We start from the raw sequence: 15,611 nt of genomic DNA, 5'->3' as shown, positions 1-15,611 counted from the left end.
CGGTAGAGCAAGCCAAACCCCACGCCGCTTGCAAGGCGCGTTAGGCCCCAACGTGCGACCCGCACGCGTCTGTTTAGACGGTGCCGCGAACGATACCAGACGCGGGGTCGATGCACGGCCCCACGTCACTTGACGTCTCCACCGGGCAGGTACACGTCCCGGTGATTCCTCTCGCCAGACAGGCTTCGGAACGCCGCTTTTCCACCCAGCGCAAGGTCGATCCCGCCTTTTGGTCGGAGCGGGGCGAGGAAGAATAATAATCGTCCTTTTTTCCTCGTGTCTTTTCCTCTTCCGTTTCCGGTCACTTCCGTTTCCGGCCACTCCCTCAGAAGGGCTCCTGACCCTCCAACCACAACAACTACACAACAACTTAATATACTACACACGGATAAGCAAAGACCTGAATGGTAATTCACATACATTCACATAAATATGTAACACTCCCCCCCTTCAAGAAAGAAAGTTTGAACCCAGCGAAAACTTTCTTTGCCGGCCAATTTGGAGAAACAAACCAGATAACTCAACCCCCCCCCACATTATCCGTTCCCCCCGGGCACAGTTATCACTTAAAAATAAAGCAACCAAAATTTCACCACAACCCCTCCAGATTACTCCCTCTGGACTAAGTACCAACAACGACATTGTCCCTGCCAAATCAAACTCCATCTCATGACCCTCTGACTTTGACCGTCAGTTTCTTGGGAATGAAGGTTAAGGGGTTGATCAAAGATCCAAAGTTAAGCAACTCGATAGCACTTTTTCCGGGAGGCCAAGCCGAGTATTCACTACATGGATGCCTTTAGGAACGCGGAGTTCACGGTTAGTCCGTGCAGGAAAGTTCTCTACATGGGCGCCTTGAGGAACGTGGAGTTCACGGTTAGTCCGTGCATGAAAGTTCACTACATGGACGCCTTTAGGAACGGCGTTCACGGTTAATTCGTGTAGGAATCTTGGCTCGGCGGCTCCGCCGCCTTCAGTGCTTCAACTTCTCAGAACTTCCCTAATAATTAGGGTGGGACCACTGGTCCCTGTAGTCCCATGAATAGCGGTCTCCTTCTCGGCCACTACCAAAACTACCGCCCAGTTGTCCTCTCCTGTAGACCTCTCGACGCCTATGAAATGCCTTCCCTACTGTTATGGTCCGACCCTCCAAATCCTTGCCATTCCAATTCTTCTCTGCCTCTCTGGCGTCTTTTGTGCTGGCAAACGTGACAAAGCCGAACCCTCTTGACTGTTGCGTTTCCCAGTCTCTTACCAACCGCACTTCCACCAGCGGCCCATATCTGTTGAAGACAGAGGTCAGAACTTCTTCCTCTGTTTTGAAGTTCAGTCCCCCTACAAATAACTTGGCACTTTGGTGCCATCCCGAGCTGGTGTGATGTTATTTTCCCTGCTGGGCTCTTTCCCAACCCTCAGGTTACCATAAACTTGACCCCCGGCCAAATCATTCCCGATAACCACAGATACACCCTCTACAGGAAGCGTGGCTTGTAAACCGACGGTGACCGGTCCTGACACCAAATCGGACTCCAACTGGATGACCTGAAGGGGAGCACTAACACCGCCCCCGATCCCCTGTAAACGAACTCTATCCCCCGTTGCCGTCTCCTCGGACCATGGCAAAATGCCTTCAAGCATTAAAGATTGATGGGCCCCTGTGTCCCTCAATATCCTAACCGGTCTCCGGTTAGTCGAGGCTCCATCCAGTGACACAAACCCCTCTGAAATAAATGGTTGGTAACCCTTTTGATGGCGATTTCTTACGCTAGCCATCGCATTCGGAGTTGTAATAGTCGGACTCCGCTCTGGGTTGTCCCTTTTCATGAGGTAACAACTGGACATCAAGTGTCCAGGTTTCTTGCAAAACGCGCAAGTAGGCCCGGAGGAAAAACTCGGGGTCTGCCTCGGGCCCCCCGAACTATAAGTTTGTCTTGGGCCCGCATCCCTCTGATTTCGAACCGGTGGGGTATCATAGTTGTCCCCATAATCATCTCGAGGCCGCCGCCATGTATGGTCGTTCTCCGCACCTGCTGTTCCCCACCTCCCCTGCGGAGATCTAGGCGAGGAGTTAGGTTCGTGGACCCCTATTCGGTGGGTTAAGGCATAATCATCTGCCATGGTGGCTGCGTCCCACAACTTTGGTACCTTCTTTTCCTGCAGGTACACTTTGATGTGCTCGTGGACACACTGCTGGAATTCCTCCACCAGGATCAAGTCCCGCAATGTCTCTAAGTCTTTCCCGACTCCTTTTGACTCACACCACCGATCAAACATGTTTTCTTTCACTCTGGCAAACTCCACATGGGTCTCACTCTCCCTCTTCCTGGCATTCCTGAATTTTTGCCTGTAAGCTTCCGGAACCAACTCATAGGCCTTGAGGATGTGCTTCTTCAGTACCTCATAATCTGCACATTGGTCCATTGGTAGCGCCGAATAAATTTCCTGAGCTTTCCCCACCAGCACACTTTGCACGAGTATGGTCCAGGCCTCCTCCGGCCAGTTTAATTGTCGAGCCACTTTCTCAAAGTGTGGGAAAAATTTCGCGACTTCTTTTTCACTGAACGGTGGAACCAGCCTCACATGTCTGCCCACATCCCAGGTTTTCTGGTTAGGTGTCGACCCCGTCAGCAAGGGTGGTGCCTCTCCCCGTTCTCTCATTAACTCCAGCTCCTTGAATTTGATTTCTTGCTGAAGCTCCATGTCACGTTCCTTTAATTCCCTTTCCGCTTTTCTCTCCTCTGCTTCGAGGTCCCTTGCAGCTCTCCTCTCCTCTGCTTTTCTCCCTTCTAACCTTTCCTGGAGTTCTCGTTCCACTCTCCTTTCCTCTGCTTGTTTCTCTTCTCTCCTCGCTTCTGCTTTCCTTTCTTCTTCTGCTCTTTCCTTTTCTGCTTTCCTTTCTTCTTCTGCTAACCTTTCCTGGAGTTCTCGTTCCACTCTCCTTTCCTCTGCTTGCTTCTCTTCTCTCCTCTCTTCTGCTTTCCTTTCTTCTTCTGCTCTTTCCTTTTCTGCTTTCCTTTCTTCTTCTGCTCTTTCCTTTTCTGCTTTCCTTTCTTCTTCTGCTCTTTCCTTTTCTGCTTTCCTTTCTTCTTCTGCTCTTTCCTTTTCTGCTTTCCTTTCTTCTTCTTTAATCCGTTCCTGGCTCCGTAATTGCAACTCCAGTTTCCGGAGCTCAACGTCTTCTGGTTCTTCGGGTAGCCACTCCCAGGCTAACTCGTCCCATGTTCCTAATCCCACCATAGATTGTATCACCGTGGCCTGCAACTCTGCCTTCCTCAAATTAGTTCGGACCTCCAAGTTAAAATGTTTGGCCAATTTCAAGAGGTCCGACTTTAGCAACGCTCGGAACTGTGCCTCACTCGGGGTTACCCCAAAGTTCTGTGCCACAAACGCCATGGTGCCTATCGTTAACACCTGTTAACCTTCACCCAAGACTTTACCCCAATTTCTCCAAAAAAAATTTACCAATTAATAATTAATTAATAAATTTTAATTAATAAAAAATATTATTATTTTATTATTTTATACAATTTTAAATCCCGGACGTAGACCCAATTGCGAAACCGCAAATCGTAATTTGGACGAGCCCCCAATTCTGTTACGTGGTCCCCTCGGTGAATACCTGGTCTCGGTGACCCCCGGACCGTGAGAGGAACTCCGCCAGCAAGCTGTACTATATATGCGCTTTCGCCACGCAATCCATATGAATTTCACCCAGGAGCCAACTGATGTTCAAGGATATATTTCCAATGGTAATGATACCATACAATTTCAATGACACAACCACGGAGATTTTCCCCGAGCAATCAACAATACACAATCATCACCAATTCCCAATTCACAATCAATTCCCTAGGATTAAGATGGCCATCTTATACATGTGTGTCCCGGTGAGTACTCACGACACCCTTTTGGTCTCGGTCCCGCACAATGTCTCTGGGCCCCTCCTGACCAAGATGATGGTCGCCGTCGCCGCACTCGGGCGGTTGAACGAACCCCGGGTGGACGTGTTTCCACCGGGCAGGTATCGTACCAGGCACCGTGGCTGCAGCCCCTCGTGGCCACGCGGAGCGGGTACGGTAGAGCAAGCCAAACCCCACGCCGCTTGCAAGGCGCGTTAGGCCCCAACGTGCGACCCGCACGCGTCTGTTTAGACGGTGCCGCGAACGATACCAGACGCGGGGTCGATGCACAGCCCCACGTCACTTGACGTCTCCACCGGGCAGGTACACGTCCCGGTGATTCCTCTCGCCAGACAGGCTTCGGAACGCCGCTTTTCCACCAAGCGCAAGGTCGATCCCGCCTTTTGGTCGGAGCGGGGCGAGGAAGAATAATAATCGTCCTTTTTTCCTCGTGTCTTTTCCTCTTCCGTTTCCGGTCACTTCCGTTTCCGGCCACTCCCTCAGAAGGGCTCCTGACCCTCCAACCACAACAACTACACAACAACTTAATATACTACACACGGATAAGCAAAGACCTGAATGGTAATTCACATACATTCACATAAATATGTAACACCATGCACATGCTCCACGAAACTCCAGCAACCTTTGCCGAGTCTGATCCACCTTCTTCATTCAGCATGTCTCCGAGGTAGCAAAATGTTTTCACACCTTCCAGCTTCACGCCGTCTCCAAGATCCAACTCAACATTTCCTCCATCTGCAGCTCCCTCTGTGCACACCTTACATTTGAATGTAGCGGCCAAACTGGTTAATGACCCTCTCAGACCACGACATTTTTGATGAACCCACTCAGCGCACATTGTACATTGAATGGAATTCACTCCGACACCCTTCCTGCACACAGCACATGGCCACTTCCCAGTTCTTTCCACCTCACCACATGCTTTACCACTTGCCATCACCTTCGTCTTTCCTATATTAACCTTCAGACCTTTTGTCTCCATACATTCCTTCCACTTGTTCATCTCTTCCTTCAGCCCATCCGTACTTTCCGCAATCAACACCAGATTATCTGCATACAACAACTCCCACGGTAAACCCTCCTTTACGTTCTGAGCCAGCACCTCCATCACAGCTACAGATAGTAGTGGACTTAGTACCGACCCCTGATGCACTCCCACCTTCACCTCAAACTCACCACTGTTCCCGTCCTTCGTCCTTGCAGTTGTGCGCGCTCGTTTGTACATTGCCATCACAACTCTGATCAACCATTCCTCCACTTCTAACTTCCTCAATGCCCATGTCAATACTTCGCGTGGAACCCTATCGAATGCTTTCTCCAGATCAACAAACCCAAGAAACAACTTCTTCCTCTTCTCCATGTACTTCTCCTGCAACTGCCTCACAATAATGAGCGCATCTGTCATTCCTCTTCCTGGCATAAATTCAAACTGCATTTCGTCGATCTTCACCTTCTTCCTTATCCTCCTCTCCAACACCCTTTCCAATACCTTCATTCCATGCTCCAATAACTTTATCGCTCGGCACGAGCCACACTCCAGAGGGTCACCTTTCCCCTTGTGTAGAGGGACGAGGGTACTCAGTTCCCAATCCACTGGAATGCGACCTTCTTTCACCACCAGATTACAGATCTCTGCCATTCTCTTCACACCCCATTTTCCTGCTGCCTTCAACATATCTTCCACAACTCCCGTCGGCCCTCCCGCTTTTCTACTCTTCATTGCTTTTATCGCTTCCTCAACTTCCTTCTCAGTTATCTTCTGTGCCGGTCCTAAAACTGGGTTACTCTCTATGTTGCCATCCCATTCATTCTCTGTGTTCAACAGCTTTTCCATATATCTTTTCCATCTTCCTTTAATTCCATCTGGGTCCACAACGATTTGTCCCACTTCATCCTTCAAGCAACTCACCCCCATCACATCACACCTCTCTTTCGCTATCTGCTTTGCAATCCTGAATACCGCTCTCTGACCTTCTTCCGAATCTAAGCTTTCTCCAAACATTTTCCAACATGCCTCCTGTGCCTTTGCTACCTCTTTCTTTGCAGCCTTCTTGGCTGCCTTATAACTTTCATGCTCTGATTTTTCTGCTCCCGTACCCTTCGCCTTCTGCCACTCCTTGAACTTCTTCCTCTTCTCGTCAATCCTCTTTCCAACTTCATCATCCCACCACCATGTTTCCGAGTCCGAGTTTCAACCTCCACACCTTCATTCTCGGTTGGTACTTCACCCGCCGAGCTCTCCTCGTAAAAGAGGGGACAGTAAGGGAGGCATTAAAAGAGAGGTTGAGTAGGGTAGAGGATGATGTGGTTGAGCTTGAACGTGGTTGGATGTCAATGAAAGATAGTCTGTTGGGAGCCGTTGGTGAGGTATGTGGATGGACAAAAGGACCACCGAGGCACTCGGAAACATGGTGGTGGGATGATGAAGTTGGAAAGAGGATTGACGAGAAGAGGGAGAAGTTCAAGGAGTGGCAGAAGGCGAAGGGTACGGGAGCAGAAAAAGCAGAGCATGAAAGTTATAAGGCAGCCAAGAAGGCTGCAAAGAAAGAGGTAGCAAAGGCGCAGGAGGCATGTAGGAAAATGTTCGGAGAACGCTTGGATTCGGAAGAGGGTCATAGAGCGGTATTCAGGATTGCAAAGCAGATAGCGAAAGAGAGGTGTGATGTGATGGGGGTGAGTTGCTTGAAGGATGAAGTGGGACAAATCGTTTTGGAGCCAGATGGAATTAAAGGAAGATGGAAAAGATATATGGAAATGCTGTTGAATACAGAGAATGAATGGGATGGCAACATAGAGAGTAACCCAGTTTTAGGACCGGCAGAGAAGATAACTGAGAAGGAAGTTGAGGAAGCGATAAAAGCAATGAAGAGTAGAAAAGTGGGAGGGCCGACGGAAATTGTGGGAGATATGTTGAAGGCAGCAGGAAGTTGGGGTGTGAAGAGAATGACAGAGATCTGTAATCTGGTGGTGAAAGAAGGCCGCATTCCAGTGGATTGGGAACTGCGTACCCTCGTCCCTCCATACAAGGGGAAAGGTGACCCTCTGGAGTGTGGCTCGTACCGAGCGATAAAGTTATTGGAGCAGGGAATGAAGGTATTGGAAAGGGTGTTGGAGAGGAGGATAAGGAAGAAGGTGAAGATCGACGAAATGCAGTTTGGATTTATGCCAGGAAGAGGAACGACAGACGCGCTCTTTATTGTGAGGCAGTGGCAGGAGAAATACATGGAGAAGAGGAAGAAGTTGTTTCTTGGGTTTGTTGATCTGGAGAAAGCATTCGATAGGGTTCCACGCGAAGTATTGACATTGGCATTGAGGAAGTTAGAAGTGGAGGAATGGTTGATCAGAGTAGTGATTGCAATGTACAAAAGAGCGCGCACAGCTGTAAGGACGAAGGACAGGAACAGTGGTGAGTTTGAGGTGAAGGTGGGAGTGCATCAGGGGTCGGTACTAAGTCCACTACTATTTGTAGCTGTGGTGGAGGTGCTGGCTCAGAACGTAAAGGAGGGTTTACCATGGGAGTTGTTGTATGCAGATGATCTGGTGTTCATTGCGGAAAGTATGGATGGACTGAAGGAAAAGATGAACAAGTGGAAGGAATGTATGGAGACAATCTGAAGGTGAATATAGGAAAGACGAAGGTGATGGCAAGTGGTATGGTGATGGTAAAGCAGGTGATGGTAAAGCATGTGGTGAGGTGGAAAGAACTGGGAAGTGGCCATGTGCTGTGTGCAGGAAGGGTGTCGGAGTGAACTCCATTCAATGTACAATGTGTGCTGAGTGGGTTCATCAAAAATGTAGTGGTCTGAGAGGGTCATTAACCAGTGTGGCAGCGACATTCAAATGTAAGGTGTGCACAGAGGGAGCTGCAGATGGAGGAAATGTTGAGTTGGATCTTGGAGACGGCGTGAAGCTGGAAGGTGTGAAAACATTATGCTACCTCGGAGACATGCTGAATGGAGAAGGTGGATCAGACTCGGCAACTGTTGGTAGAGTGAGATGTGCATGGAAGAAGTTTCGGGAACTGAGTGGCATGCTGATGAGGAGGGGAGTGTCGTTGAAGCTGAAGGGAAAGGTGTATGCTGCATGTGTGAGAAGTGTTATGATTTATGGGTGCGAGACATGGGTCCTGAATGTAGAGCAGCAACGAAGGCTGGAAAGGGTGGAAATGCGAATGGTTCGGTGGATGTGCGGAGTATCGTTGAGAGAGAGGAAGACAAATGATGAATTGCAAAAGATCATGGGAATAGAGCCTGTGATTGATGCTGTGAAGAGGAACAGATTGAGATGGTTTGGTCATATGTTGAGGAAGGATGAAAGTGACTGGTTGAGAAGAGTGATAGAAATGAATGTAGAAGGAAGTAGAGGACGGAGAAGACCGAGAAAGACTTGGTTGAAGATGGTGGAAGAAGAAATGCGGCAAGGGGGTTAACAAGAAGAGATGCAGAAAATAGGGGAAAATGGAGAAGATTGTCATGGGGACCGCAAGGCTAACCCCCGCTCTAGCAGGGAAAATGGCCTCAAAATGCAGGTTGTTGTTGTTGGTGTTGACCTGAAATTTCAATTTGCCATTTCAGTTTTGTCATCAAATTTTCACCAAAGCTGTATATGTAAATAAATAGCTGTAACTCCATGGAAATGGAAATGATAACCAAAGCTGTTAATAAATATTATGGAGAAGACAAATTAATAATTTTGACAAAACGTTAAAGGTCAGTGACACCTAAAATCACCAATTTTCATACAATTTACCTGAAATCTAAATTTACCATTTCAGTTTTGTCATCACATTTTCAACAAAGCTTTATTATGAGAATATGGAGAAGGCAAATTAATAATTTGGTCAAAAGGTCAAATGTCAAGGTTGCGTAAAATCTTCAATTTTCACCCGATTGACCTGAAATTTAAAGAATTTGCATATCGGATCACTGAACTGGATCACTAATCAAAAGGTAGGAGTCGATTGTTTTTGTTTTTTTTCGATTAAGAGGTCAAGGTTGCATGAAATCATCAATTTTCACTTTGTAGTTTTTTTTTTTTTCATTATTTTGAACATATGGAAGAAAAATAAGACGTCAGAATACAAACGGCCACGGATGGGCTTTGAATTTTCAGATGCTTTCTAGTTATGTTTTGTTATCAATCAAAATGGCCTTTTGGATAACCTCCCTTCTGAAAAATCTCTGTTGAGATCCACCATCGTTATTAGTTAGAATTTGTTTTGTTCCACCCTTTGTACCTTCCCTCCTTCCACATCCCCTCCTCGCCCCAATTTTTCCCTTTTCCTTACTAGCTATAGGACCAATCCTGCTGTTGGCTTAATGATTAAGGTGGCTGCCTTGAGATCTTAGAGTCCTGAGTCTCAAGCCCCCTGTCATGCCGTTGAATTAACACCAGATGTGTTGACTCAGTCTGTCATCCTTCTGAGATCGGCAAAATACGTTTGTTTCTTGTATTGTGGTTTCCTGTGTTCCAGACTTGCAGAGTTTCCTGTGTTCCAGACTATATTCTGTACAATAGTGAATTGAACCGACCACCATTTTGGACGCCATTCCTTTGCATCTTCCTTTACCAAAGCCATTCAGCTCGGAATCTTCATTGGGCGAGCCTGCAACATCTACCCGCTCTCGTTCCTACTCAACCTTGGCCGCAAAACACGCATTGGCTGGAACTTTCAGCACATGATGATGTTTGCAGGTGAATTTACCAGTTTGTTTGTCTCCTTCCCCCACCACCTCCCTGAACTGTGCTTTCTGTGCTCCCTGGGCATGAATTTAGTTGTTCTTTGAGGATTCCGTGTTTTGTTTTTTGATGTTTCACGCTTCGTGTTTTGTCGGTTCAAATCATCAGGTCTCCGCGGAGCCATTGCGTTCGCTCTGGCAATCCGTGACACAGAATCACAGGTGCGGAAGACAATGTTGACGACTACACTCTTCATCGTTTTCTTTACTGTCTGGATATTTGGTGGCGGCACCACGCAGATGCTCACTTGGCTCAATATCCAGTGAGTTTCCATGTTTTTATCTTCTTCCAATGAAGTGCATATCAAGTGTCTTCTATTATATTGCCCGCGAGACGTGAGTGTACGTTCACGATTAGATATTTTTTAAAAATTTTTTTTGTATACTGAATCGAGGCTCGTGAAAGAGCTAACATTTACTTCACAAACAAATCAACCAGACAAACAAAATATATAAAAAGAGGGAGCGGGAGTTTGAGAGACTCTACGTTAGGACTACCTTTCTGGTGCACCGTCAGGCATCCTTATATTTATTTGTTTTTGACAAATTCTTCACTAAAGGGCTTCAAGACAGCTGTTCACCACTACAATTCCCACCCATCCATACTCATGATCACTTCGACCCCAGATGACCCCATTCTCAAGAACTCTCTTTTTCCAGGTTGTTGTGATATTTTTTTCCCCTTCTCACTCACCTCTTTTCATTTTAGTTATTTTGTTTCTTCTCTTTCTGTTTCATTCACCTTATGTGCAGCTTGTTCACCCCCATGTGGTCCTTCTCCTCCTCCCCCTGATATCACTCTCACTTATACTCTGCTGTTGGTGTTTCCCCACCTTTCCATTTTGTTCCCTTCCATTCTGCTCTGGCTCTCCATGAGCCTCAATCATGTTTACAAAACAAACAAACAGTTGACACAAAACCTTTCATAATTCCTTAAGAAGCAGACACTTTTTTGGTTGTGTGTGAGGGATGACGTCATTGGTGAATTTAAATCAAGTTATCTCAAGTTATCATTTAAAATAATTTAAATGATAACTTGAGATGTGTTTTCAGAATTTTTTATTTCTCTTCTTTGGTATGCAGAGCATCATGTGCTGCGAACACGGCTGTGCCCCTGATGCAGTGCCCCCTGTAGGTTCGAGCAGGAATTTGTAATTTGTTCACGATAGCTCACCCACTCTCCGCTGAAGGACACCATTTCGAATTCTTCATTTATTTTTACATACTTTACTATCCCCACTACAAACACACAACTTTGAATTAATTATTAATTTTAACATACTTTACTATCCCCACTACAAACACACAACTTTGAATTAATTATTAATTTTAACATACTTTACCATCCCCACCACAAACACACAACTTTGAATTATTTATTTATTTATACATACTTTACCATCCCCACCACAAACACACAACTTTGAAATATTTATTTATTTATACATACTTTACCATCCCCACCACAAACACGCAACTTTGAATTATTTATTTATTTATACATACTTTACCATCCCCACCACAAACACACAACTTTGAAATATTTATTTATTTATACATACTTTACCATCCCCACCACAAACACGCAACTTTGAATTATTTATTTATTTATTTATACATACTGTTATGTTTATTAGTCCATGAGCTACTTGGCCAAATTGTGACAATTCCTACCATGAGAGGGCACCAGACTTTTTTGTTATTTTCTGTTAGCTATATGTATCTGTAACACAAAACAACATGATGGACATTTCTGGAGAGTAGCTTAATGTCTGTAGAGCTAAAAATGTGAGACAGGGGTCGCAAAACAGAAAAAATCCTCAAACGAGCATGTTTAAAGGTACAACTTTATCAAAGCAATCTAAATTGTTTCCGAGACTCGTGGTACATCGTGATATAAGGTTACACGAACTACAACATGTTAAAACTCAATTTAATATAGATTTTTAAGTTGTCTCAAAGAGTTTAACCATATTGTAGCTCATTATCTTTTGAAAATTCACATCATGGTAGCCATAGATTCTCATGAATTGTACAAGTTTCTCAGTTAGGACAGTCAGTCGAACCGCCTGAGGATCAAGAAACATAGTGTCCCTGATGTACTTGAATAGCATCACATACGATTCTTGTTCTGCTTCTTGATAGGCCACATCTTCGTCTGGCATACTAGCAGTCACAACTTTGGGCTTCTCATCCCTCGTGTAATTTCTGTAACAAGTCTTATGGTAGTGGGCTTCTGCTGCCACTAGTTCTCGTGATGTTATGGCAAGAATTTTGTTGTCAGATTTTCGAACGGCTGCTTGTCGAACCTTGTCCTCAGAGCGGAGCTCCAAAGACTGCATGAGTGGTTCACGGGTTTTGAATCCTGTGATGTATTTCGTTTTCTTGTCAAAGAAAATACAAATTTGATCCATAACACGAGATGAACTAGGACCATCATGCCTGGATGTCCGCGGATCTCTGGCAGCAGAAGAGTCTTCTTTTGAGGAAAAGCTAGCGAGTGTTTTCTTGTGTGTAAAAGACGAACGGCAGTTCCTATGATACCATAGTTTTGAGTCATATTCATCGGCACAGATATTAAGGATGGCATCAAAGTCTTGTATCCTGGCAGCATTCTGTAGCGCTTCTATGGACTGCAGATCCTTTGGTTTGGTGAGTTCACTGAGTGGTGCTTTCACTGAACAAATGATGCAGGTCCTCTCCTCAAGATGAGGCCTCTTGGCTGGCTTCCGAGTTTCATCCATTATCTATTCACCTGTAAAGATAAAGTATACAGCATTTTAATTACCAATTTGAGAAATAACCATGATATCAATTCATGCATATATTGGTACATTCAGTGTCAGTTATAGTAGTGCTGTCTGCTTTCGAAGTCAATTACTATGGCAAATTGAAATATATTAAAATCTTAAGTAATCAGAGAAATATACTTATCAAATTGAACTTAAATAGTGTAAAGGGAATAAAGAGATTAATCACACCCAGCGTCATCAAACATGAGAGGTGTTGTGAATCTGAGCTCCCTCCCGTCATCTTGTCACTCTCGGAAGACAGCATGTCAGTAAACACTACATGTATCTATATAATAATACCGTAAGGACTCGACTTTGTTATCCCTTTTACGCCGCACCCAGTGACCCGATGTCCACGGCACTAATGGATTTACGATCTACGAACCGCGCTCTTTGTTTATCACGTATAGACATACTCGAAAAATCTGAATTCGCCGACGTTGGGGCCCAAAAGCATCCGATTAACTGCCGATACGACGCCATCTTACGACGCCATCGTATTGGCGTCTGCTGGGCGAAGGCGAAGCGAGCCGTCCGCTGATTGGACAGTCGAGTGGTGTGAACATGGGTGGTGTGAACCAAATGGTCTTTTTATTCCCTTGAACATTTTAAATTAGGATATATAAGGAAACGTCTTTATCATCATTTTAATAAAGTTAAATGGAGTGACGTTGCGATACTCGGGGTGCGTTGCATAAATCCTCGTAACTCAGAGAGGTGTAGCAGGTGGCGAGACGTAAGGAAGCTTAAAGATAACGAGCTGAAACAGACGAACGATATGTCAATCCCTTTCTACACCAAACGGCAATAAAAGTATGAGAGCGGGAAGGCATGGCCTGAGCACTTCGAGCAGAGAGGACTGATTGGACTTAACTTAAAGAGAAAAAATTGGAGTTTAACGGAAGAAGAATATCCCATGAGCGCTCCCCTATGCCATCCATAATGGTACACTCTATCCATACACCACATCCTCCCTTCCGTGGATGTTCCACGGGTTTCGGCTAGTTGATGAATAATGCTGTATGGATTAATATGAGTAATGCCTTAAATAATGTAAATACCCCTTAATTAACATTTAATATGATGATGTTCATATTGTTAACAATATTGGATCACTATGATTTTCATCATCCTTACATCCTATCGCAATTTTATTCAAAGTTGACCTCCGTCAATGCCTATCCAACACCTTCGGGACTGTATTAAGTTCTTTTAAAATGATCAACATTGTGAGAGAGAAACAGTTTGATCAACCAATCATACGTTGATTACATCTACATCATGAAAAACAACTGTTCTAAGATATGGTTTTTGAAATTGAGTTTTAGGCTTTTTTGGCAATGGTAATTGTGTTGTTTTATTGTGTTAAAAAATTGAGTTTTAGGCAATGGTAATTGAAAACATGTTCTAAGAAATTAGGTACCGCTTGGCCAAAAATCGTGAAATCTTCAAAGTCCAATAAAAAACTTGAGCTACCCTTCTGAGAAGTCCATCATGCTGTTTAGTTATGTCGATGGGTATATAAATAAGATAAAACAACCAAAGTTTGGTGCCCTCTCATGGTAGCAATTTTTGGATGGGCTCATGGTCTATATGGGGGAAGATAAAAGAATACCGTAGGAGAGGTAGAACTGTGTAGGAAGTAGCATGCACCACGTGATGTGTAAGAGCATTTTGATGTATTAAGTAGGGAGACTGTAGCTTACGGTTGTTTAATTGTGCATCATGTGAGGGGTGATGCCGTGCTAATTAGTTATAGGGTTTAAGGCTAGTTTTTCCCAGTGTGTGCCTTCCCTCTGTAATTTTCCCCTTACTACGTTTTTGTGCACAACCCTCAAATTACAATATCCGCCAACAAAAGCCAAGAACGAGCCTGTCGGACTAAGCCCCAAGGGACCTGATTGGCTCTCGAGGTGGGAGGAAGGAGAGCATGCTCGGTTCTGGCTTGGACAAGAAGCTAGCCATCTTGGTGCTGATTTGATCTGGTGTGCGCTTTTGGAGAGTGAGGAGCTCTTGGCTGTGTTGGTGGCATTCAAAAGAGGGTTTCAACTGCTGGGCTCTTGATGGGCTGAAGGCCGCGCTGTTCATCCCAAGGACAAATAGGTGGAGCAATCAAGAGGGCCATCTTCATGACTAGCCCGGGCATTTTGTCGGCCTTCGCCATCTTGTGCGCTCCGGCACAGGAGGCATTGGACTCGGCTATCACCACCTTTCTTACTCAGAAAGACCATTTGGGACACAGATAAGTGTATCCACAAAAAGGGAACATTTTATTTTCCCCTGTGTGTGTTGTGTGAATCAGTGTGTGGCTACATCTCAAAATAGGATTTAGTTTTACTTCAACATTTATTTCTGTCCGCGTTGAGTTTCATTGAATCATTTGTGTGCATTTTACTGTCGTGTTCATTTGTTGTGGTTTCGGAATAAACTTGTGTGTTCCCTTTAATTAAACATCTCACATCCCTTCATCCCCGCATGCGCCAAAAATAACCGACATCTTCGGAGGTCACCTCGGAGTTAAAGCTGGTTCGGCTATCCATTCCTGGTGATCTTAATCGCCGGGCGACGTGACAATACTTTACCATCCCCACTACAAAAACACAACATTGAATTATTTATTTATTTGTGTATGCTTCATCATCTCTGCTATTGACATACCACCTTGAATTATATATTTATTTATGTACACATTACCATCTAAACTGCATGCTGGAATATTAATTTATTTACCTCTTGAGTGTTTTCAATGTAAAATCTACATGTCACATTTTAAAAGTGTGATTGTGGGAAGACTTTCATCCCTGTTAGTTATAATTTAATTATTTTTATTTCTGGTTCTATTGGCAGCTAACACGCCACAGAGACATTCAAAACAGTTGCACGCTTTCTGTTTAAAGAATTATTCTCCCGCCTCTTTTCTGGTTTTGCATCCTTTTCTGTTTCTATGTTCCGTTCCACCCAACCCAACCCCAAGGTACCCTTTTCCCCCCAGGTTTCTCCAGCATACACGCGTTACGCCAGTAACTCACTTCTGGTGAAACTCCCAAAATCCAAGTTCACTGATCATCTCCACTCATTTGTTCCTCTTTCTTCCAACTTATGGAGCGAACTTCCTCAGTCTGTTCAATCTCATTCTTCCCTCCAGAACGACAAAATGG

At 44.8% G+C, this 15,611-nt stretch overlaps 1 protein-coding gene across 1 annotated transcript in view; it reads left to right on the top strand.

Moving 5' to 3' along the window:
• LOC137427704 (sodium/hydrogen exchanger 6) overlaps positions 1 to 15,611 on the top strand; it is a 166,073-nt gene that overhangs the window by 127,544 nt on the left and 22,918 nt on the right. The window contains exons 11-12 of the mRNA XM_078777871.1: positions 9,506 to 9,617; positions 9,771 to 9,924. Coding sequence (XP_078633997.1) covers positions 9,506 to 9,617; positions 9,771 to 9,924 — 266 coding nt within the window. The remainder of the gene's footprint in view (positions 1 to 9,505; positions 9,618 to 9,770; positions 9,925 to 15,611) is intronic.

This window comes from Myxine glutinosa, chromosome 5 (genome assembly GCF_964187855.1).
Source record: "Myxine glutinosa chromosome 5, kmMyxGlut1.1, whole genome shotgun sequence".
In the NCBI taxonomy this organism is placed as follows: Eukaryota; Metazoa; Chordata; class Myxini; order Myxiniformes; family Myxinidae; genus Myxine; species Myxine glutinosa.
Note: the sequence above shows the minus strand (reverse complement) of the source record. Positions and strands in the feature narration are given on the sequence as shown.